Source organism: Orycteropus afer, unplaced genomic scaffold (genome assembly GCF_000298275.1).
Source record: "Orycteropus afer afer isolate SDZICR_OR568_19922 unplaced genomic scaffold, OryAfe1.0 scaffold00108, whole genome shotgun sequence".
NCBI classification, from domain to species: Eukaryota; Metazoa; Chordata; class Mammalia; order Tubulidentata; family Orycteropodidae; genus Orycteropus; species Orycteropus afer.
In genome coordinates this window covers 6,986,431-7,009,547 of record NW_006921695.1, presented here as the reverse complement: position 1 = coordinate 7,009,547, position 23,117 = coordinate 6,986,431, and the positions used below count along the sequence as shown (strand labels likewise).

The 23,117-nt window shown below is 38.2% G+C and overlaps 1 protein-coding gene across 1 annotated transcript in view; it reads left to right on the top strand.

Annotated features, from left to right (window-relative positions):
• The first annotated feature begins 1,544 nt into the window (after positions 1-1,544).
• LTN1 (listerin E3 ubiquitin protein ligase 1) overlaps positions 1,545-23,117 on the top strand; it is a 135,362-nt gene continuing 113,789 nt past the window's right edge. The window contains exons 1-6 of the mRNA XM_042781334.1: positions 1,545-1,586; positions 6,216-6,419; positions 6,883-6,981; positions 7,538-7,768; positions 11,009-11,061; positions 15,015-15,195. Coding sequence (XP_042637268.1) covers positions 1,545-1,586; positions 6,216-6,419; positions 6,883-6,981; positions 7,538-7,768; positions 11,009-11,061; positions 15,015-15,195 — 810 coding nt within the window. The remainder of the gene's footprint in view (positions 1,587-6,215; positions 6,420-6,882; positions 6,982-7,537; positions 7,769-11,008; positions 11,062-15,014; positions 15,196-23,117) is intronic.

The following is a 23,117-nucleotide window of genomic DNA, read 5'->3' as shown; positions in this document are numbered from 1 at the left end:
GGTAGCAATGTTGTCAGAAGGGACCAGTCTCTGAAGAACAATATCATGCTTGGTAGAGGTTCACTGAGAAAGGGGAAAGCCCCTTAATGTGACAGATTGACTTGGTGGCTGTGATGAGGAACCCTGTGAGTCAGAAGCAACTCCAGGGTATTTACAACATATTTTTTGAAGTAAATCAACAGGCCTTTCTTCCTAGTCTGTGTGAATCTCAGCTGAAACCCGTCCACCAGAGGTAGTCCCAAATCTAGCCGTATAATATTGCTTTTGTCTGGTACCATTTGTAAAGTTAACTTTTTGTCTGACCTGTTTAATTCTGTAAATTGTCTAAAATTATTTTAGGAAAATAGGTAAACATCATATATTTTGCAGTCATTGCAACCTTTTTGAGAGGGTTAGCTCTCAAATTTCTGATATTTGCTGGTTGACCCAACCTAATTCCAGAAGCAGTTGGATATTATGGCTTGATCATCAGAAATTAAGGGTTCCTGAGTGCAGTTCTCTGATGTAGGTCATGGGAACGTTTACTTAAACCTCTTTGTCCACTAGTGATAATTCAGTGCGTCTGTCTCATTTTCCACATCCCAATGATCCCTCCTAAAAAAGGAAATCTGCCACTCCCTACATTTAGCTTCCCTGTAAAGCTCTCCTAGTTGTTTCTCCAGCTACCATTCAGGTTTCCTGGGCTATTATTCATTCCTCAAATGGACCACTCTTTCAGTCTGGCTATCTCTTCATGCTTTGAGTCAGCAGAGCACTGGCTTGGGTACTCCTCTAATCCCTGTGGCACAATCCAAATTAGCACTTCACTTCTTAGTATTGTGTTCTTTTGTCTGCCCCTCCATACCGAGCTCCCCACGTGCAGGGTCCACTTTCGTCTCGTTCAACACTGCACCTCGGGAGCACAGTGCCCAGCACATAGTAGGCACGCCACTCCTTTGTCCCTCCAATAATTAGCGACTGCGTGCCAACCGTGCGTCATTCATGTTTAGAAGCGCTCATGCAGCAGTGAACGAAACGAAGTGCTCAGGATGCTTTAATAGAACAGAGATATACAAGTGAAGGAATAAACACATTAATTAATTTCAAGTAGAAGTAAGTGCTACAGAGAAAAACAGGCAAATTAAAGGCTAGAGAACGATACAGTAGGCAAGAAAAGACTTCTTTAGCAAACAGAGTAGACTGCACCACCAGATCACCCAGCCCTAAACTCAAACGACTACTATGCAAGGCAGAAATCCTGTTTGCTGAAGGCGCCGCAAGCGGGATTTGGTCAGACGCTTGGCTCTCTATTGGGCAGGACTGACATCACTTAGTGGCGTTCCTTTCACTGTGACATATTGAGGTTGGATGGTTAAGGACGCGGAGCGAGACGGACACGGAAGTCAGGCGCGGGAGGGTGGGGTGGGTGGTGGAAGGGGCGGGCTCAGGGGAGCTTTTTCAGTGGGACCTCTTCCGGCTCACGCGAGGGGCCGGAAGTTGTGGCCCGGCGGCGTCAACTTTGGGATTGTGGGGGTGGGAGTGGGGCTGCGACTGAGACCGTGACCATGGGCGGGAAGAACAAACAGCGGACCAAGGGGAACCTGAGGGTGAGTGCGGGCTGCCCAAGCGAGCGGGGCGTCCTCGCCTCCCAGCCTTAACTCTGCTGTTCATGCGGTCGGAAGATGTGTGCAGCAGAGCTGCAGGGAAACGTGTGTTTTCGTTTTGGGTGTGACCTCTGTTGCATGTGCGTCTTGGCGGCGTGTGTTATCTCTGAGCAGATTGGGAGCTGTGAGAAAAGTTGTCTCATACCATGATCCCACCCGAGCAATTTTCGTTACAAAATAATTCAATGTCTGCTTCAACTGGAAGGTTACCTGGCTTAAGTGGTAAGGGGGGAAGACGGCGGCGCTAGGAAGGAGGGGAGTTGGGTGTGAGAGGGTTAAAGTGAGATTAGTGTGCAAGGTAACTCGGATCATGTCACTCCTTTGTCAAAAGCATAGAGTAGCTGCCCACATTGTCGGGGTAAAGGCCAGAGCTCTTACGATAATTAATATACAAGCCCTTCGCCCCGTTCCATCTTCACCGCTCTGCTTTCTCCATCCGGCCCCACTGCCCTCGTTACCGAGCCGTGACCTTGCCTGGCTCACTCCCAAAGCTTTTCTCTCCGAGGACGCTTAAGTTGTGTTCTAGGCACCTCAGTGAGGCCTCCTGCGATCGTGTGATAACCCTTTTTTTCAATGGCAGTCCCTCTTCCCTGTCCTGCTTTTTCCGTTGCACTTACAACTTGTAACATGTCATGTAATATACATACTGCTAACATGTCATTGGGAGCTCTGGTAGCATAGTGGCTAAGGCACTTGACTGCTAACCAGAAGGCTGGCGGTTCAAACCCACCAGCCACTCCTCGGAAGGAAGGTTGGGCAATCTACTTCCGTAGTGATACTTCCTCGGAAACCCGAGGAGGGGTCGCTATGAATTGGGTCCGACTGGACGGCACATAACAACAACAACAGCATGTCATTTATATACTGTTTTGCTTCACTAGGATGCAAGTACTCTGAAGGCAGGTGTTTTGTTTGTTGCAGTGTCCCTGGAGCATAGAATAGGACTGCGGTATAGTAGAAACTCACTGAATACCTGTTTATAAAGAACCTAACGTGGATTAAACTTGTGCACATAAAAAATATTATTACAATAGTCAAATTTTATGAAACTTCTTTTTTCCTGTTTCTGATTCACTCTTGTGATTTTGGTACCACATTTTTTTACATTCACTTAATCTTTGAAAGATAAGGATACCATAATAACAGTAACAGTGCCAGTACTATACCATGTGCTTTACTTGTATTCTCATTTAATATTTTTTGTTAATTAAAAAATGTTCTCAACATTTGTTTGTGAAAAACTCCAAATACAAGGGAAAAGTTGCAAGAATATTAGAGTGACAAATCATCTGTTCTTAACTGTTGTTGTTATTATGTGCCGTGGAGTCGGACCCACCTTGTAGCGACCCCTCCTTAGATTTCTGAGGTGGTATCACTCCGGAAGTAGATGGCCCAACTTTCCTTCCGAGGAGTGGCTGGTGGGTTTGAACCACCAGCCTTCTGGTTAGCAGTCAAGTGCCCTAGGCACTACGGTACCAGAGCTCCTATTCTTAACCTAGATTTACCAATTGTTAATAGTTGGCCACATCTGCTTTCTATTTAATATTTGACCATGTTTGTGTTAATTCTAAATAAAAGTAGTTTGCTGAACCATATGAGAATTAGTTGTAGACATGATTATACCTAACTCCTAAATACTTCCACGTGTATCCTTTAAGTACAGTGGCATTCTTTTATATGACCATGAGTAAGTGTAACATGTAAAAAGCTTAACTATGGTATAATATTGTTACCTTGAATTCCTATTTCAGCAGTCATCTGTATAACTTTTTAAAAAATATATGCTTGAAAAACTTCCTGGATTCATTCGGTCAAGGGCTGCTCATTTCATGTAGCATTTTGGCCACTTTTCATCTAGACAGTTTTCCAGTATTTTATTTATTTGGTCTTCTATAACATAATTTTGAAGAGTTTAGGCTAATTGTTTTGGTTAATTTAAATTTGTCTAATGGTTTCCTTACGATTAGATTCAAGTTAAGCAACTCTTGACAGAAATGCTTGATAGATGATTGGTTTTTCTCATTGTATCACACCAGGCAGCACACCAGTTTTTCTCATTATTGGTAGTATTTGTTTAATTATTTCATGAAGATTATCTCATTGTGGAGAGATCTTTTTCCATTGGCTATTAGCAAATAATATATGGAGTGATAGTTTGAGACTATAAATATCCTAGGCTCCCACAAACTTTCACCGAGTCATTGTTGCACTCTGAAGATTCTTACTGCTATCAATTATTACTGTGGTGGTTTTAGAACTCATACATAATCTGACAACAACCTATTTGTTTATTGTTATCTCATTTAAAAGATGATAGAACTGAAGCTTAAAGAAACTAATTAACCTGCTGAAGCTCATGTCAAGGAGCTCTGTTGACAAAGTGGTTAAATGCTTGGCTGCTAACTGAAAGATCAGTGGTTCAAAGCCACCAGCCACTCCACCAGCCATCACTCACTGGGAGAAAGATGAGGTAGTCTGCTTCTTTAAAGATTTAGAGTTTTGGAAACCCTTTGGGACAGTTCTATCCTGTCCTATAGGCTATGAGTTGGAATTGACTGGACAGCAACAGGTAACAGTAACAACAGTGTCATGTGGGTGATTTAGCTGAGGCATTTTTTGCCTTAAATGGCAGTGAATAAATAAATTTTTTTTTCCAGAAGTTCAAAAATTCTCTTACTCTGTCTCAGTAAGCTCTCATTTTTAGTACTAGTAGGCTGCTGTATTATGTTTCAGTCAAGCAAACTGCTGTCTGTTTTTCCAGACAGGGTGTATCTTGTATCTTCACTGTCATAATGAATTTTATGTCTATAATAATGTAATTTTTTTTTGTAGTCTCAAGAGGTTGGACTGGAGTTTGGTTATGTGAGAATGAGTAAGGTATATCGCTATCAAAGTCTAAAGGCATATATATATATGTGTGTCTATATATATATGTGTATGTGTGTGCATATATATATGTGTATGTGTGTGCGTATATGTGTATACACACACACATTCACTCTCACTCTCACTGCTGTTGAGTTGGATCCAACCCATAGCAGTCCCTCCTTGGGTTTCCAAGGCAGTATCACTATGGAAGTAGATTGCCCGATCTTCCTTTCTAGGACTGGCTGGTGGGTTTAAACCTCCAGCCTTCTGGTTAGCAGTCAAATGCCTTAGGCACTATGCCACCAGAGCTCCCATACACACACACACACACTCACACACACAAACCGAAATCACTGCCATTGAGTTGATTTCAACTCATAGCAACCCCCTTTGGATTTCCAAGGCGGTAAATCTTTACGGAAGTACATTGCCCAGTCTTCTTTGGAGTGGCTGGTGGATTTGAACCACCAACCTTGTTAGTAGTCAAATGCCTTAGACACTACGCTGCCAGATCTCCATATTTGTGTGTGTGTGTGTGTGTATGTGTGTATAAATGATGAGTAGGCCTCCTTAGGTGGCGCAAGTAGTTAAGCTCTTAACCATTTACAGCCTCAGAAACCCAGTGGGGGTTGCTATGAGTCAGATTCGACTAAATGCCAGTAAGTTTATATATATAACATTCATATACATGTATGTACATTGTGTAATGATGTAAAATTAATTTTTAAAATGTATCACTTTTTTTCTCATTCTTCATTCATCATATGTGTTATTAACTATTAGCCAAAAGGTTGGCAGTTTTAACCCAGCCAGAGGAGGTTCCTCAGAAGACAGGCTTGTGATATGCTTCTGAAAGGGTAAAGCCTTGAAAACTCTGTAGATCAGTTCTACTCTGGACACTTGGGATTGCCATAAATTGCAAACAACTTGATGGCAATTACCAACACATATGATGACTAAAGAATGAAAAAAAATATGATGCATTTTAAAAATTAATTTTACATCTTACACAGTGCACATACATGTATATGTATGTTATATATATAAACTTACTGCCATTGAGTCAAATCTGACTCATAGCAACCCCTATTAGGTTTCTGAGGCTGTAAATCTTTATGGAAGTAGATCGGCCCCATCTTCCTTCCGTGGAGCAGCTAGTGGGTTTGAAACTGCTGACCTTCTGGTTAGCAGTCAAATGCCTTATCCACTATGCCACTTCTGGTCCACTATATGTATACAAAAATTATTCAAATATAAATACAAGTGTATATATATATATATATATATATACACCAAAAATATATAAATATACAAAAATTACAAAACAAAAATTTCATAGAACAGTATTTATTCTTACCACATATGATAATTCTGATTTCTAAAATTTTGTTCTGTTTAAAACACTAATCATGGTTCTTAAGTGAATATCATGAGCACTAGTATTGAGATTTGAAAAAACACTGTTCTGGTGTTTAGAAAACAGGAAATAGCTCCTAGCATCATTATTGACAGATTCTTGATGGCAGGCACATTTTTCTTTGGGGACATTACAGTAGTTGAAATCTTAGGCTAGGAACAACACCAACAACAAAAATCCTCAAGTGAAAACATGTTCCACCCATGTGGTTAATCAAGGAATTATTCTGAAGAACTTAAATTTTGTACTCTTCCTGAACTCTTTTTTTTTTTCTTCCTCTACATCAGCCTTCAAACAGTGGCCGAGCTGCAGAACTCCTTGCCAAAGAACAGGGAACAGTCCCTGGATTTATTGGTTTTGGAACATCTCAAAGTGACCTAGGCTATGTTCCTGCTATTCAAGGAGCTGAAGAAATAGACAATCTTGTAGATTCTGATTTCCGGATGGTGCTGCGGAAACTTTCCAAGAAAGATGTCACAACAAAGTTAAAAGCAAGTTTTCTTATTTTTATAAAAATGATCATTGGCATATTTTGTGTAAAGAAAAATTAACAATAATTTATCACTAATAAGTTTCTTTGCAGTTATACTTGTTTCTAAGGTAGGGACTTATGCATAATTGTCACTGTCTGGATTATAAATTAGTTTGTTGCTCTCATTTTTTTAATCACTATGAAATTTTAACTGGACAGTTTGTCCTATTAGGGAATGTAATTTTGACCCTATAATTTAAAAAGGATTTTGTTTGGATGAATTTTTTTTCTTAATTCATCCAAACAAAAATTTCTATTAGAGTAGCTGTGAGGTAACTCTTCGACTTAGTTCCCCTTAGCACAAGCAGAAATAAATGTCCTTCCGTTACTTAAAATAGACTTATTCCAGAACAGAATAAAGTGTAATCAATAACAAATACTATGACTATAAATCCCTAACAATGTTAGTAATTTACCTTTAGGCCATGCAGGAATTTGGAACAATGTGTACAGAGAGAGACACAGAAGTTGTGAAAGGAGTTCTTCCATACTGGCCAAGAATTTTCTGTAAAATTTCACTTGTAAGTATTAAAACTTTTATAGTTTATTTCTGTTAAGTGTTTTTTTGGTTGAAGTCATGGAGACTCAGATTTATATGATTCATTTTTAGTGAGGGATATGAAATGTTATGTTAGTGTAGTTAGGTAGATTGTAGTTTGGTAGTTGGATTGTTAGCTTGTATGGAGTAGGTAGGAGGTATTTTTAGATATTAGATCATAACTTGAGAATTACTAGAGCCTTTCCAATCATAATGAATTGCTGTGATTATTTAATTTTATTTCTTTGTGTGCTTGCTACAGAAGAATGAGAAGACTTGCTTATTCAAGGCTCAGCCTTGAATCTGATACCATCTTTTGTATCATCAAATGGATAAAAAAATACAATCAACTATTTGACATAATTACTGATTTAAAAAAAGTTAAAAATATTAATTCTTAATATTTTGTAAAACTGGTTTTAGTTTAGCTCTGTACATAGGTGAATTCTCAGTAATGGGTCATTATGACATATCGAGAAACGTCTGCATTTGTTTTTATGGGCTAGCATTATTTAAAATCACATTTGTGTTTTCAATAGGATCATGACCGCCGGGTTCGAGAAGCCACACAGCAAGCTTTTGAGAAACTCATACTTAAAGTAAAGAAACACTTGGCTCCCTATTTAAAAAGTTTAATGGGATATTGGCTAATGGCTCAGTGTGATACTTATACACCAGCTGCATGTGCAGCAAAAGACGCATTTGAAGCAGCTTTCCCTCCAAGCAAGCAACCTGAAGCCATAGCATTTTGTAAGGATGAAATTACAAATGTAAGTTTTTGGAAGCATTTAGTATCTACCTTTTTTTTTTTTTCAAAGATGATAAAGAATATAAAGCATATTGCCATAAATGCTCTTATATCTGGCATTGTTGGGGGATGAGTAAATCAATTATTTTCAGATAATGGAAGCTTGTTTTCCTAAAATGGTGTTTAACAAAATGAACCATTCTGAATTTTCAATAAAATTAGCACGTTGGACTGAATCTTTCTAAAATACTAAAATTTCCCATGTTTAGTTTATAAATCTTAATTTATATCGTATTCTCTAAATATTTAGGTATATGCTTTATAATATATAGTCTAAAAAAATACATGTCAGCAGTCAATTGTGGGAGAACAGAATGGCGTGTTTGCACAGGGAGATAGCTCAGGGGTGGGGGTGCATAGGAGGAAAGGACACAGGGAAGAGGTAACTACATAACTACGGGAGGAAATGAGAAGAGGCATGTTACATTGTAGGGAATTATAGTCAGCGTCATGAAACAAAGTATGAAATGCTGTGTGTAAAATGTTTTGCTCTGTAAACTTTCACTCAAATCACAATAAAAATTAAAAAGAGAGAGATTAAAAAAAATTTGTCTCAAAATAACTTCAAATTCATATTATCTTCGTATTTCCATATCAACACATAAGATCTGTCTTACTCTCTTTGTTGTCTTTTGTTGGATGTACAGTAGGTTTTTAAAACTCTTTTTATATAATATACTTGGTTTTTTTTTTTCCAATTTATTATTACAAACACTGCTTCATTGAACATTCTTGGATTGTTCTAATCATACTCTTCTGAGAATGATTGTTAATGCAAATAGATATGTTGGGTGAAAGGATAAAACCAAAAAACCAAACTCACTGCCGTCTAGTTGGAGCCAACTCATAATGACCTCTCCTTGGGCTTCCGAAGTCAAAGGATAAGAACATTTAAAATTTTTATGGATATGATAGATTGCCTTTCAAAAAGGTCATACAAATTTATGCTCCTATTAAGAAATATGAAAGTTTCTCCGTACTTGGTCAACACTTGTTGGATGGATATCAGCTGTAAGTTTTTGTTGCTTACAACAACAATAGTGTTTTCCTCATTTCTTCCCTCATTTTCTACTCCCAGTGTATGGAGTGAGAAAGTTAGACAATCAAGCTTGTTAGAATTATATAAAGAAATAGAAGTAGGTGGTCTGTGAGTAAGGTGAGAATTGAGGATTTAAATAAATTCATATTTGCATTCATTTCCTTATTTAGTACTACTGTGTTTCCATAGGATCCTATTAGTAACCCTATCCAAACATCTTTCCTCCCTCACTTTTTCCTTCCTCCTTTCAATTAGTCAGCCTTCCTATGGCTTCTGGCTTCTCATTACATTTACAAATCCACATTCCTTATCTGGCCTACAGGACTGTATGATCTGGCCCCTGCCTATCTGCTCTCATTCAACAACCCCCACCCCTTCCACCCCAACACACATTCTGGTTATCAGTTTTGGTTCTTGGTTCTTCCATTCTTCATTCCTCAGTTGTGCCAAACTTGTTTTTCTAGGAAGAGAGTAGCATTAATTATTCACCGACTCTTCACTTACTGACATGGTTAGGTTCTGAAGACTGGTTCATTATGTGAAAATCAACATTATGTGAAAATTTAGGATGGCCACATCAGATCATGAAATGGAAGATAACTATTTAATTGCAGAACTACCAGATTACATCATTACATAGCTGCCAAACCACTGAGAATCATGGTCTAGCCAAGTTGACACATAGCAATCACAGTGAGCATTATTGCTCTGCCATGCATGTTGGCATTTGTTACTGCCAGACGTAAGTTGTTAATGTGCAAATGTGCAGATTTTTTACTACTGTAGATGTGAAATATTGATAATAAGATAGTTGATAAGTGAGGAGTAGGAATACTCTCAAGGAGAATTTTCTAATGTGTACATTGGGAATCATTGGTTTATTTGAAATACCAAGTGATAAATGTTATGAGACTGAAGTCATGAGATGGGTCACTAAGAGTTTTAGAAAATAGACTTTTGAGACAACTAATTTGGCTGTTCACAGATCTTTTTGTTTGTTTTTGCTTCCTCTTTTGTTTTTGACTTTGTTATGGATGGATAAGTGATCATGTGGATTATTTTCTCAATTTTATTTACTCTTTAGTTGGCTGTGTCAGTTCATTAGTTACTGAGTTTGTACTTTTCCAAGTTCAAAACCAATTGATTACCAAGAAGTCAGGCAAGTGAAGATCAAAATGTTAGAGTTAAAAACATATCATGCAGTCATACTGTTTATAAGAACATAGCCTTTGGGTCTTACTGTTGGGTTTCAGTATTAATTAGGTGTGTAGCCATGGACAAGTTGCTTAAACTTTCTGTGCCCCCATTTCTTCATCTATATAATGGGAATTGTACCTCCTAAGACTTGTCAGGATTAATTTAGTTTATGCATGAAATGTGCCCAGCAGTGACTGACACATGGGAAAGCTCAGTACATGCTAGTTTTTATTATGGCTGCAATGTCAATACTGGGGCAGTGGACTCCTTAGTAGTGTACCCTAGAAGTAGGCAGAGTTACCCAATGTTGAGGAACCTCACTGTTGTCCATGATGGTGCAGAGCACAGTGCATGTTGCTCTCTGTGGGTATGGAGGCTCTCAAGATAAAGGAAGAGAAGAACAGGAACCCGATTTCTTTCCCAAATTCAGAGTTTGGGTTTTCTCTATTTGCAAATGGGGGAGCAAGTGTCTTGGCTAGGTACATTTAAGGGAAAATTCCTCCTGATGGAAATTGGAGGAGTGGGTAAAAAGTACCCTGTCCTCTACCCCAGTAGCAATCAACCTAGGGGAATAATGTTGTTGTTGTTGTTATGTGCCGTCGAGTCAGACCCGACTCATAGCGACCCCTCCTTGGGTTTCTGAGGCAGTATCTCTACGGAAGTAGATTGTCCAATCTTCCTTCCAAGGAGTGGCTGGTGGGTTTGAACCGCCAACCTTCTGGTTAGCAGTCAAGTGCCTTAGGCACTATGCTACCAGGGGAAGAAAAATAGGTAAGATTCAATCTTTTTAGTTTCACTACTTAGTTACAATTCTGAAACTATTTTATTGGTGAAAGGGTTAAAATTATTTGATGAAATGAGGTTTGTGGGGTTTTTTAAAATGAATTTAACTTACCTATGCTTTATCTGTTCATCATTGATAGTTCAATAAAATTTCTAAGCTTTGGGATCTTTCCCTCTCTATAGGTGCTGCATGATCATCTTATAAAAGAAACACCTAATACACTCAGTGACCCACAGTAAGTAGTTTCATTTCCCTGTAACTCTTGTTAAGGATTTATTTCACTAATGGATAATCAGATGACTAATTTCAATGTGACTTTTTTTTTAAGATTCTAAATGTAGAGATGAAATTATTTAATATAATGCTATGTGTAAGTACTATTTAAGGATTTTTACTTACAGGTTGTCCTGCTATTTAATAATGGCATTATCTGGGAGCTGTCATTTTGTTGTACTAGGGGGGCTTGTATGTTGCTGTGAGGCTGGAAGCTATGCTACTGGTATTTCAAATACCAGCAGGATGACCCATGGTAGACAGGTTTCAGAGGAGCTTCCAGACTAAGACAGACTCAGAAGAAGGAAGGGGCTATCCACTTCTCAAAGAATTGACCAGTGAAAACCTTATGAATAGAAGTGAAACACTGTCTGATATATTACTGGAAAACTTTATGAATAGCCCTGAAACATCGTCTGATGTAGTGCTGGAAGATGAGCCCCTCAGGTTGGAAGGCACTCACAATACCACTGGGGTAGGCTGCCTCCTCAAAGTAGAGTTGACCTTAATGATAGGGATAGAGTAAAGCTTCCAGGACCTACGTTTGCTGATGGGGCACAACTCAGAATGGGAAGAAACAGCTGCAAATAGCCATTAATTATCAGAACGTGGAATATATGAAGTATGAATGTATGAAAATTGGAAAGTGTCAAAAATGAAATAGAATGGATAAAGGTTGATTATACTAGGCATTAGTGAGCTGAAATGGACTGGTTTTGGCCATTTTGAATCAGACAATCATATAGTCTACTATGCTGGGTATAACAAATTGAAGAAGAATAGTGTGGCATTCATCCTCACAAAAAAAAGTCTCAAGATCCATCCTGAAGTACGGTGCTGTCAGTGATAGGGTAATATCCATATACCTACAAGGATGACCAGTTAATACTACTATTATTGAAATTTACACACCATCCACTAAAGTCAAAGATGAGGAAATTGAAGATTTTTACCCACTTCTGCAGTCTGATATTGACCAAACATGAATCTAGATGTGTTTATTATTACTGGTGATTGGAAAGTGAAAGTTGGAAACAAAGAAGAATCACCGGCTGTTGGAAAATATGGCTTTGGTGTTAGAAATAATGCCAGAGAGCTTATGATAGAGGTTTCCCAGACCAATGACTTATTCATTGCAAATACCTGTTTTCAGCAACATAAACAATGGCTATACATGTGGACCTTGCCAGATGGAATACACAGGAATCAGATCGAATACATCTGTAGAAAGAAGTGATGGAGAAAGTCAGTATGCAGCCAAAACAAGGCCAGGAGCTGACCGTGAACCAGACCATCAATTGCTCAAGTGCAAGTTCAAGTTGAAACTGAAGACAATTAAAACAAGTCCACAATAGCCAAAGTATGACTTTGATTATATCCCAGCTGAGTTTAGAGACCATCTGAAGAATAAACACCAGTGACCGAAAGCCACATGAATTATGGGATAACATCAAGAACATTACACATGAAGAAAGCAAAATGTCATTAAAAAGATAGGAGGAAAAGACCAAAATGGATATCAGAAGAGACTCTGAAACTTGCCCTTAAACGAGAGTAGCTAAAGCAAATGGAAGAAATGACAAGATAAAAGAGCTGAACAGAAAATTTCAAGGAGCAGCTCAAGAAAATAGTCAATTATTATAATGAAATATGCGAAGACCTGGAGTTAGAAGACAAAAAGTTAAGAACTCACTTGGAATTTCTCAAGCTGAAAGAACTGAAGAAAAAATTCAAGCCTTGAGTTGTAATATTGAAGATTCCGTGGGCAAAATATTGAATGATGCAGAAAGCATCAAAAGAAGATGGAAGAAATACACAATCACTGTACCAAAAAGAATTGGTCGATATTCATATATTTCAGGAGGTGTCATATGTCAACCAGTGGTATTGAAGGAAGAAGTCAAAGCTGCCCGAAGGAATTGGTGGAAAACGATGTTCCAGGAATAGATGGAATTCCCATTGACATGTTTCAACAAACAGATGCCACCATGGAGGCCCTTATTCATCTATGCCAAGAAATTTAGAAGACAGCCACCTGGCCAACTGATTGGATCCATATTTGTGCCCATTCCAAACAAAGGTGATCCCACAGAATGTGGAAATTATTGAACAATATCATTAATATCACATGCAAGTGAAATCTTGCTAAAGATAATTAAAAATGGTTGTAGCAGTATATTGACAGGGAACTTCCAGAAATGCAAGCTGGATTCAGAAGAGGACATGGAATGGAGATATCATTGCTGATGTCAGGTGGATCTTGGCTGAAAGCAAAGAATACCAGAAAGATGTTTACTTTTGTTTTGTTGACTATGCAAAAGCATTTGACTATGTTGACCATAACAAATTATGGATAACATTGAGAAGAACGGGAATTCTGGAACACTTAATTGTACTTATGAGGAAACTGTATGTAGACCAGGAAGCTGTTGTTCGAACAGAAAAAAGGGGATTCTGCATGTTTTAAAATCAGAAAGGGTGTGCATCAGATTTGTATCCTTTCACTGTACTTGACTTAATCTGTATGTTGAGCAAATAATCCGAGAAGCTGGACTATATGAAGAAGAATGCAAGACGAAGATTCATTAACAACCCTTGATAGGCAGATAGCACAACCTTGTGTGCTGAAAATGAAGATGACTTGAAGCACTTACTGATAAAGGTTAAAGAGTGTAGTCTGCAGTGTGGATTACACCTCAACATAAAATGAAAATCCTCACAACTGAATCAATAAGCAGCATTATGATAAATGGAGAAAGATTGATGTCAAGATTTCATATTGCTTGGATCCACAGACAACACCCTTGGAAGCAGCAGTCAAGAAATCACATGATGTTTTGCACTGGGCAAATCTGCTACAAAAGACCTCTTTAAAGTCCTGAAGAGCAAAGATGTCTCTTTGAAGACTAAGATGTGCCTAACCCATGCCATAATATTCTCAGTAATCTTATATGCATGTGAAAAGTGGACAGTGAATAAAGAAGACTGAAGAAGAGTTGATGCTTTTGAGTTGTGGTATTGGTAAATAATACTGAAATATCATGGACTGCCAGAACAAACAAATCTTCCTGGAAGAAGTACAGCCAAAATGCTCCTTGCAAGTGAGAGTGGCTGGACTTTGTTTCACTTAATTTGGTCATGTTGTCAGAAGGAACCATTCCCTGGAGATGGGTATCATGCTTGGTAAAGTGGAGGATCTGCAAAAAAGGGGAAGGACCTCAACAAGATGGATTGACACAGTAGCTGCAACAAAGGGCTCAGGTATAGTAGGATTGTGAGGATGGTGCATGACCAGACAGTGCTTCGTTATGTTTTACGTAAGGTCTCTATGTGTCAGATACAAATCGACAGCACCTAACAACAACATACATACAGTTGGTTCTTTTAGAAAGAAATGTTTTTTACCCCCCCAAATTTACCTCTTGTCAGTCATAGCAGATCCTGTTTTAATATTTAGTTGCAAATAGTTGAAGAACTATGAAAAGTTCTATTAAAAGAGTAGCGAAATGTTCTGTTTACTTTTCTTCTTATGTTCTAATTAGACTTTATGGTTTTTTAAGGGGAATTAATCTTTAATGCATTGGTATCTCCTTTCTCTAGAATAACTTATCTGCTATTGAAAGCAATATAATTGTACACTTATTTCAAATCATGGCATTTCTTTTTGTATTGTATTAGTAGTAAAATATGTGCGTAAAACTTTTAAGTGTTTGTATTTTGAAGGAAGGTGACATAGCGGGAAAAGAAGATAGAAATAAAGAAAAGTGATGTTAAGGAATCCTATTTGTTTTGTCATTTGAAAGCACCTAGGGTAGATATTTAATGGTAATACTTGTAAAATAGAAGTGCCACATAAGAAGTCTGGCTTATTCTCAATCCTTAACACATTTTTCTTTTTTTCTCCACCACATTAAGAGCTGTTCCAGAAGAAGAAAGACAAGCAAAATTCTATCGAGTTATAACTTGTTCCTTATTGGCCTTAAAGAAATTGCTTACCCTCCTGTCTGATAATGAACTTGATTCTCTGGAGGAGAAATTTAAGTGTCTTTTATCACACAATAAGTTTTGGAAGTATGGAAAACACAATATACCTCAGGTATCTTCATCTTTTTTCAAAAAAATTTTAAAGACATTTCTCTGATACGTTTTTATGCTGCTTTTGTTTGTCTAGCATTATGTTTGAAACTTCAAGCACATCTTTGAAGGATTATTTAAGAGTGAATTTTCTCTTACTAGAATATTAACTGATTCTGTTTTCATTTATTTATTTGGTTGATTGTACCTCAGGTTCAGAGTTGAATTATACTCCTCTTTTCATGACACATTAAAATTACTGTTTCGTGCAAGACTCTTTTCATTTGATATATTGTTTTGTCCTATTTCCCTCCATCCTCTACCTCCATCCACCAGCCCACTAGAATAATATGTTTAACATGTCCTCTTTTGTTTGTGATTTTTAGAATTGTGTTTTTCTTATGTATGTGTTTTAATTCACATAAGTAATTTTGTGTAATATATCACTCTGTTTATTACTTTTTTTCAGTTCAGCACTTTTTTTTTTTAAAAAAAAGATACATCATGTTCTATGTGTACATCTGGCCCATTGCTTCTGTCTGCTGGATAGTGCTCACTTACATCTGCTCCATTTTATCTGCCAGTCCCCATAGTGATAGACATTGATTGCCTCAAATTCCCCTGCCCTTAGAAATATTTTAGCATCTTCTTGAATCTTTGCAAATTTCTTTGGCATATGTACCAGGGGCAGAATTGCTGAATTAGAGCAATTCTTAATTTTCTGAAATTATGCCAGATTGCTCTTCACAATGGCTGACTCACTCTAGACTCAGCCAGCAATTCATGATGAATCCTGTACATCCTTATATGTCCTAGATAGCACTAGACATCATTTGGCTTACTAGCTTTTATCAGTCTAATGGGATTTCAAATGATAACCTCTCTTTAATTTGAATTACTCAGCTAACAATTTTTAGCATTCCTTCATAAGCTTTTTTAGATTTTTGTGTTTCTTTTCTAAACTACTTGTTCATTTTTTTTTTTTTTTTGTGGTTATCCTGTTCATATTTTGCAGGATTTACTTGTATATTCTAAGTCTTAGTCTGTTGTTGATCTTAGGAATTGCAGATAATCTTTTATCTGTCACTTGTCTGTGTCCTCTGTTAGAAAAAAATTTAAATTTTGATGTTATCAAGTGCGAAAAGGGCAGGGAGGACACATATTCTGACCTCCTCTAATCCCACAAGAGGAAGACAAGATTACCAGCAGTAACCCAAGGCCTATTACTGCAAGGCCACACATGTTGCCTCCCTCCAGCCCTTTAACCAAGCGTTCCTCCCAAAGCACCTACCACCTCTCTCCTGGGTTCGATAATTCACTGCAGTGGCCACACAGAGCTTACAGATTATGGGGTTTATTAGGGAAGCACCACAGGCTACAATTCAAGTTCAGAAAAAAATGCTCAGTCTCTCTCCCAGCCCACTGTCCCTCAGCCAACAGTCTCTCACAGTCTCTTTCCCAGCAGTGCTGTCCCTCGGTGTCTCACTCAGTGATGCGTGTCTCTTGCGCCTCTTTCCCAGCAGCACGTGTCTGTTTCCGGGTGCGTGTCTCTTTTAGCAGCACGTGTCTCTTGTAGCAGCACATCTGTTGCAGGAGCGCATCCTTCCTCAGCCAGCAGTCAGAGAGACTTCTGCCTCTAGGAGGCCTCCTTTTGAGCTTGGCAGAGTGGCCAAGCTAGCCAATTATAGCATCAGAACTCTAAGCACGTGAGAGAGAGTGGGAACCTCCCAGAACATTGTATTGTGCCACGCCCAACAGAAATAACCCAGGTGGACAACTTCAGCAATCAGGAGCTCCTCAGTTGCTCATAGAAAATCCCACCTTGGAGTTTACAAAGACTTATGGGTAGAAAAGCCACACTAAGTAATTTACTACCACACAAAGTCACTGATTTTTTTTGACTTTTTATATTTTGGGCCTATGAGATCATTCATTACCCAATCATAAGCCATAAAGATATTCTTAAATTTTTCTTTCATTAAGTTATAGTTTTACCTTTCACATAAAGTCTTTAATTCACCAATAATCCATTTTTTTTAAATTGTGATTTGGGTGGAAGTTTACAGAGCAAATTCACTTTCTATACAGCAGTTCACACACATTTTGTCTCATGACACTGACTACAATTTACCACAGTGCAACATTTCTCTCCCTATTTCCTTCCCTGTGTCCATCCCTCCATGCACTCCTGCCCCCTAAGCTGTTTCTCTGCGCATACACAAGCCTTCTATTCTCCCATGATTGTTCTTTACAAGGAATATATCTCCCTAGTGTAAATATTCACCTCATATGCCTGTGTTTTGTTTGGCTGGAAGCCACAGGAGTGGGTTCAAGTCCAGAACTAAAGGGAAGCTAGGAGCAATAGTCTCAGTGGTTCCATCAGGCTCTATCAGACCAGCAAACCTGTCTTTTTTTATTTCAAATGATTTTGAGTTTTGTTCTACATTGTTTTCCCACTCTATCCAGGATCTCCTACAAAGATCCCCCTCCGAGTGGCTGACAGTGGTAGCAGGGCACCATGTACTTCTCCTGCTCTCATAGCTGTATAGGCTGAGGAAAACATGGTGTACCAGTCACTAGGACTGACTGTTTCCATGAATCTTTGGTTTTGTTCATTCTTCTTTTTTCTGGATGAGGAGAGACCCGTTGTTGCGTCTGGGTGGCTGCTTGCAAGCTTTTAAGATCCTAGTCATTACTCGCCAAAGTAGGCAATGATCCATTTTTATATGTAGTATTAAGTAGAGATTTACTTACAGCTTGTTTTATATATTGTGAGCCATTTTCCCTAGTAACACCTAGTAAGTTATTGTTTTTCTATTGTTTTGTATGCCTGCCATTATGATTCATTGTTGTTAGCTGCCGTTGAGTCAGTTCCAACTTATGATGATCCTGTGTGTTACAAAGTAGAACTGCTCCATAGGGTTTTCTTGGCTGTAATAACGGAAGCAGATCACGAGGCTTATCTTCTGTGGTACCACTAGATACCTTGACAAAGGGCTTAATCTTTGCTTATGGTACTTTAAGTTCTCATGTCTTCTTAAATTTGTCTCTAAGCTCTATATTCTGATCCATCAGTTTCTCTATACTGTGATCCATGGTTCAAATTATGCCAGTTAATGTGGCATTGTGATTTGTCCTAATCTCTGTGTAACTCACTCTTTTTTTGCCCTTTTTGAAGATTGACTTAGTTGTTTGAAACTTTAGTCCATGTGAATTTCAGAAAATTTACTGAATTTCTCAAGAATGTCTAACTGCAATTTTGCTTGGGGTTTTAACATTTGTAGACTGATTTGGGGGAGACTACCTGACTTTATGTTATTTAGGGAGACTTCCTGACTTTGTTATTTAGACTTTCTATCCATGAACCTGCGAGTTCCGTTGGTGTAGTGCCTAAGGCATTTGACTGCTAACCAGAAGGATGGTGGTTCAAACCCACCAGCCACTCCTCAGAAGGGAGACTGGACAATCTGCTTCTATAGAGATACCACCTTGGAAACCCAAGGAGGGGTTGCTGTGAGTCGGATTTGACTCAACGCAGTGAGTTTGGTTTTTTGGTTTTTATCCATGAACCTATAATTTTTCTCATTGAAGAATTATCCTAGAATAATTTTTTAAAATCTCCTTTTTTGAAGTACAATTTCCATGCAATAAAATGCAGCCCTTTTCAGTGTGTAATTTTTTGAGTTTTGACAGATGAATATTCTAATGTTACCACTACCACAATTAAGATATGTAGAACATTTTTTATTACCTAGATGGGTTCTTTGTTTTCCTTCCTAGTTTTTCTCTGACCTTTACCCCATACAACCACTGATCTGCTTTCTGCTACTGTAGATTAAATTTGTCTTTTCTAGTGTTTCATATAAATGGAACCATGCATTACTCTCTCACTCCTTTCTTTTGCTCAGCATAATGTTCTTTAGATTCAGGTTGTTTTGTGTATCAGTAGTCCATTATTTTTTGTTGCTGAATCATATTTCATTTTATAGATTTTTCCACAATATGTTAAATCCATCCACTTTTGATGAGCATTTTGTGTTTCTTTTTTTTTTGCTTTTACGAATAAATCTGCTTTAAACATCCACGAATAGTCTTTTTTCTGGACATATGTTCTCCTTTTCTTGGGTAAATACCCGAGAGAAGAATTGATGGGTTATATGTAAGTATATGTTTAGATTTATATAAAGCTGTCACACTTTTCTAAAGTGGTTGTGCTATTTTATACTCAAATCAGTAATGTGAAAGATACTCACTTGCTCCATATCCTCCCATTTGGGATTGTCAATCATTTTAATGTAAGTCATTCTCATGAGTGTGGAAAGCAGTGATTGGCAAACTACAGCTCATGGTTCAAATATGGCCTACATCTTCTTATAAATAGATGTATGAATTATCTTTGGCTGCTTTTGTGTTAGTTGCAACAGAAACTGTGTGCCGTCGAGTCAGACCCAACTCTTAGCGACCCTTTCTTGAGTTTCCGAGGTGGTAGCACTATGGAAATAGATTGCTCAGCCTTCCTTCCTAGGAGTGGCTGGTGGGTTTGAACCACCAGCCTTCTAGTTAGCAGTCAAGTGCCTGAGGCACTACACTACCAGAGCTCCTAACAGAGACTATGTTATGGTTGTTATGTGTCATCGAGTTGGACCGATTTGTAGTGACCCCTCCTTGGGTTTCTGAGTCAGTATCACTACGGAAGTAGGTTGCCCAACCTTCCTTCCAAGGAGTGGCTGGTGGGTTTGAACCGCCAGCCTTCTGGTTAGCAGTCAAGTGCCTTAGGCACTATGCTACCAGAGCTCCCAACAGAGACTATAGGTGGCCTATAAAGCTTAAGATACTTACTTACTCTCTGATTCTTTATAGGAAATGTTTTCTGACTTCTGAGGAAGAGGTTTCTTATTGTGGTTTCAGTGAGCATCTTTTAATGTGGTTATTGGCCATTTTGTATCTTTTGTGAGGTTCAAATCCTTTATTCATTTTCTATTTTATATACTCTGCTTTTTATTTCTAAAATTTTATTTCTTGCTTTCACATTTTCTGTTTCTTTGAAAAGATTTCCTATTTCTTTTTTGTTATTACCATATTTTCCTTTGCCTCATTGAGTATAATTATAATAGCTGCTGTAAAAGTCTGTGTCTGAAAATAACATTTGGGTCCTCTTGGGGTTAGCATCAGTTAAATGTCTTATCCCTTGAAGATGGGATCACATTTTCCTGCCTCTTCATATGTGGAGTAATTTTCACTTACATCCTGGGCATTGTGGATATTATGTTGTTGATTTTGGATACATGTATTCTACCAAAGTATCATGAATATTTTCTTCCAGTCTGTGACTTGCTTTTTCATTTTCTTAATAGTTTTGGAAGAATAAAACTTTTAGTTTTGATCACTTTTTTCTTTTATACTTTGTGCTTTTGGTATCTTACCTAAGAAATTTAGAGGTTTTATAGTTTAGGTCTGTGATGTATTTAAAGTTAATTTTTGTGTATGGTGTGAGGTTACGAGTCAAATTACTGTTTTTTTCACATGGGTCTGATAAAGATTATCCCTTCCTCACTCTGGCTGGTACCTTTTTTGAAATGCAGTTGATCATTGTTGTTGTTAGGTGCCATCAACTTGATTTTTACTTGTAGCAGCTCCATGTGACAGAGTAGAACTGCCCCATAAGGCTTTCTTCACTGGAATCTTTAAATAACAGATCACTAGGTCTTTTTCCTGTGGAGTTGCTGAATGAATTCAAACTACCATCCTTTGGGTTGGCAGCTGAGCACCTGTTGAGCCACCAGGATTCCTTCATTGAAACTATATGTGTGAGTTTTTAAAATTTTTAAAATTATACCTTGAGTTTTATTTACATTAAGTTGTTCATAATGTTTCTTCAATAAAAGGGAAACAAACATAGTGAAACATTTTGATCTGCTGTTAAAATAGAATTTTACTCTTATGTTTGAATGCCTGAATTTCTAAACAAATCTTCTAATTTAAAAAAAAAAAAAAAGCTTGTTTCCTTACCACTACTCCCTCCTTACATTGGTTGACATACCATAAGGTTTAATTTCTCTTTCTTACTATTCAGGGTGCCAGTGTTTCATTAAACTTCATTTTGACACAAGTCACTATAAACTTTTCCTTCTTTTCCTCTGCAGTATCTTCACAATCTTAGCCAGTTGATGTGGTTATAAAATCTTTTTTTTTTAATTTGTGATTTGGGTGAAAGTTTACAGAGCAAATTCACTTTCCATACAGCAGCTCACATACACTTTGTCTCATGACATTGACTACAATTTACTCCAATGCAACAGCTCCCCTCCCACTTCCTCCCCATAGTTACCCCCTCCCTGTGTCCATCCCTCCATGCACTCCTGCTCCCTGAGCTGTCTCCCTGTACATAAGCAGCCCTTCTTTCTCCCATGATTGTTCTCTCCAAGGAGTTTATCTACCTCAGGAAATGTTCAACTCCTAATCCTGTCTTTTGTTTGGCTGGAAACCACAGGTGTGGGTTTGGGTTCAATTCCAGACCTGAAGGGAAGCTAGGGGCCATAGTCTCAGTGGTTCCACCAGGCTCTATCAGACCAGCAAACCTGTTCACTCGCCCCCCCCTTTTTTCCCCCCAAATGATTTTGAATTTTGTTCCACATTGTTCTCCCTCTCTATCCAGAATCTCCTTCATAGATCCTCCTCTGAGTTTTTGACAGTGATTAGCTGGGCACCATCTAGTTCTTCTGGTCTCATAGTCTTATAGGCTGTGGATTGCATGGTGTACCAGTCGCTAGGACTAATTTCCATAAATCTTTGGTTTTCTTCATTCTTCTTTGCTCTGGGTGATGAGAGACCCATCATTGCATCTCAATGGCTGCTTGCAAGCTTTGAAGATCCCAGTTGCTACTTGCCAAAGTAGGATGTGGAACAATGTTTTGTGTAGTATATTATGCTAATTGAGCTTGATGTCCCCTGTGACTATGGTCCCAAGCCCACAGGTTCAACAACTCAGGTCCTGTGGGTAGCTGGCTGTGACCAAGAAGTGACTACAACCTTGTCCCTTCTCAGCTCTACTATGCACCTGGGAATTCATATGCATTCCTTCCCCTCCCCTCCCACCCCTGGTAACTAACAAAGAAAATCTCCTTCCACAGATAAACCTTTCCTTGACTTTTACAATAACGGACTAATACAATATTTGTCCTTCTGTGATTGACTTATTTCACTCAGCATAATGTCTTCCAGATTCATCCACGTTACGTGGTGTTTTACAGATTCTAGGTTATTCTTTAGCGTTGCATAGCATTCCATTGTATGTATGTACCAAAATTTGGTTATCCATTCCTCAGTTGATGGACGCCTGGGTTGTTTCCATCTTTTTGCTATTGTAAATAGTGCTGTGATGAACATGGATGTGCACATGTCTGTTCTTGTCATGGCTCTCACTTCTTTAGGATATATAACCAGTAATGGAATGGCTGGGTCAAATGGTGTTTCTAATTCCAACTTTTTAAGGAATTGCCATACTGCTTTCCTCAATGGTTGTACCATTTTACAGTCCCACCAGCAGTGTATGAGAGTCCAAATCTCTCCACATCCTTGCTAGCATTTGTTATTTTCTGTCTTGTTGAACTTTGCTACTAGTGCCTGGGCCAGATGGTATGTCATTGTTGTTTTGATTTGCATCTCTCTAATGATCATGAGCTTTATTCATATGTTTGTTGGCTGCCTGAATCTCCTCCTTGATGAAGTGTCTCTTCATGTCTTCTGCCCATTTTTTAATTGGATCATTAATCTTTTTGTTATTGAAGTGTTGGCATTTTCTATAAATTCTAGAGATAAGTCCCTTGTCAGATATGTCATTGCCAAATATTTTTTTCCCAATCTGTAGGTTCTCTTTTGACTCTTTTGGAGAACTCTTTGGAAGCACATAAAAATTTAATTTTTAGAAGGTCCCATTCATCTAAT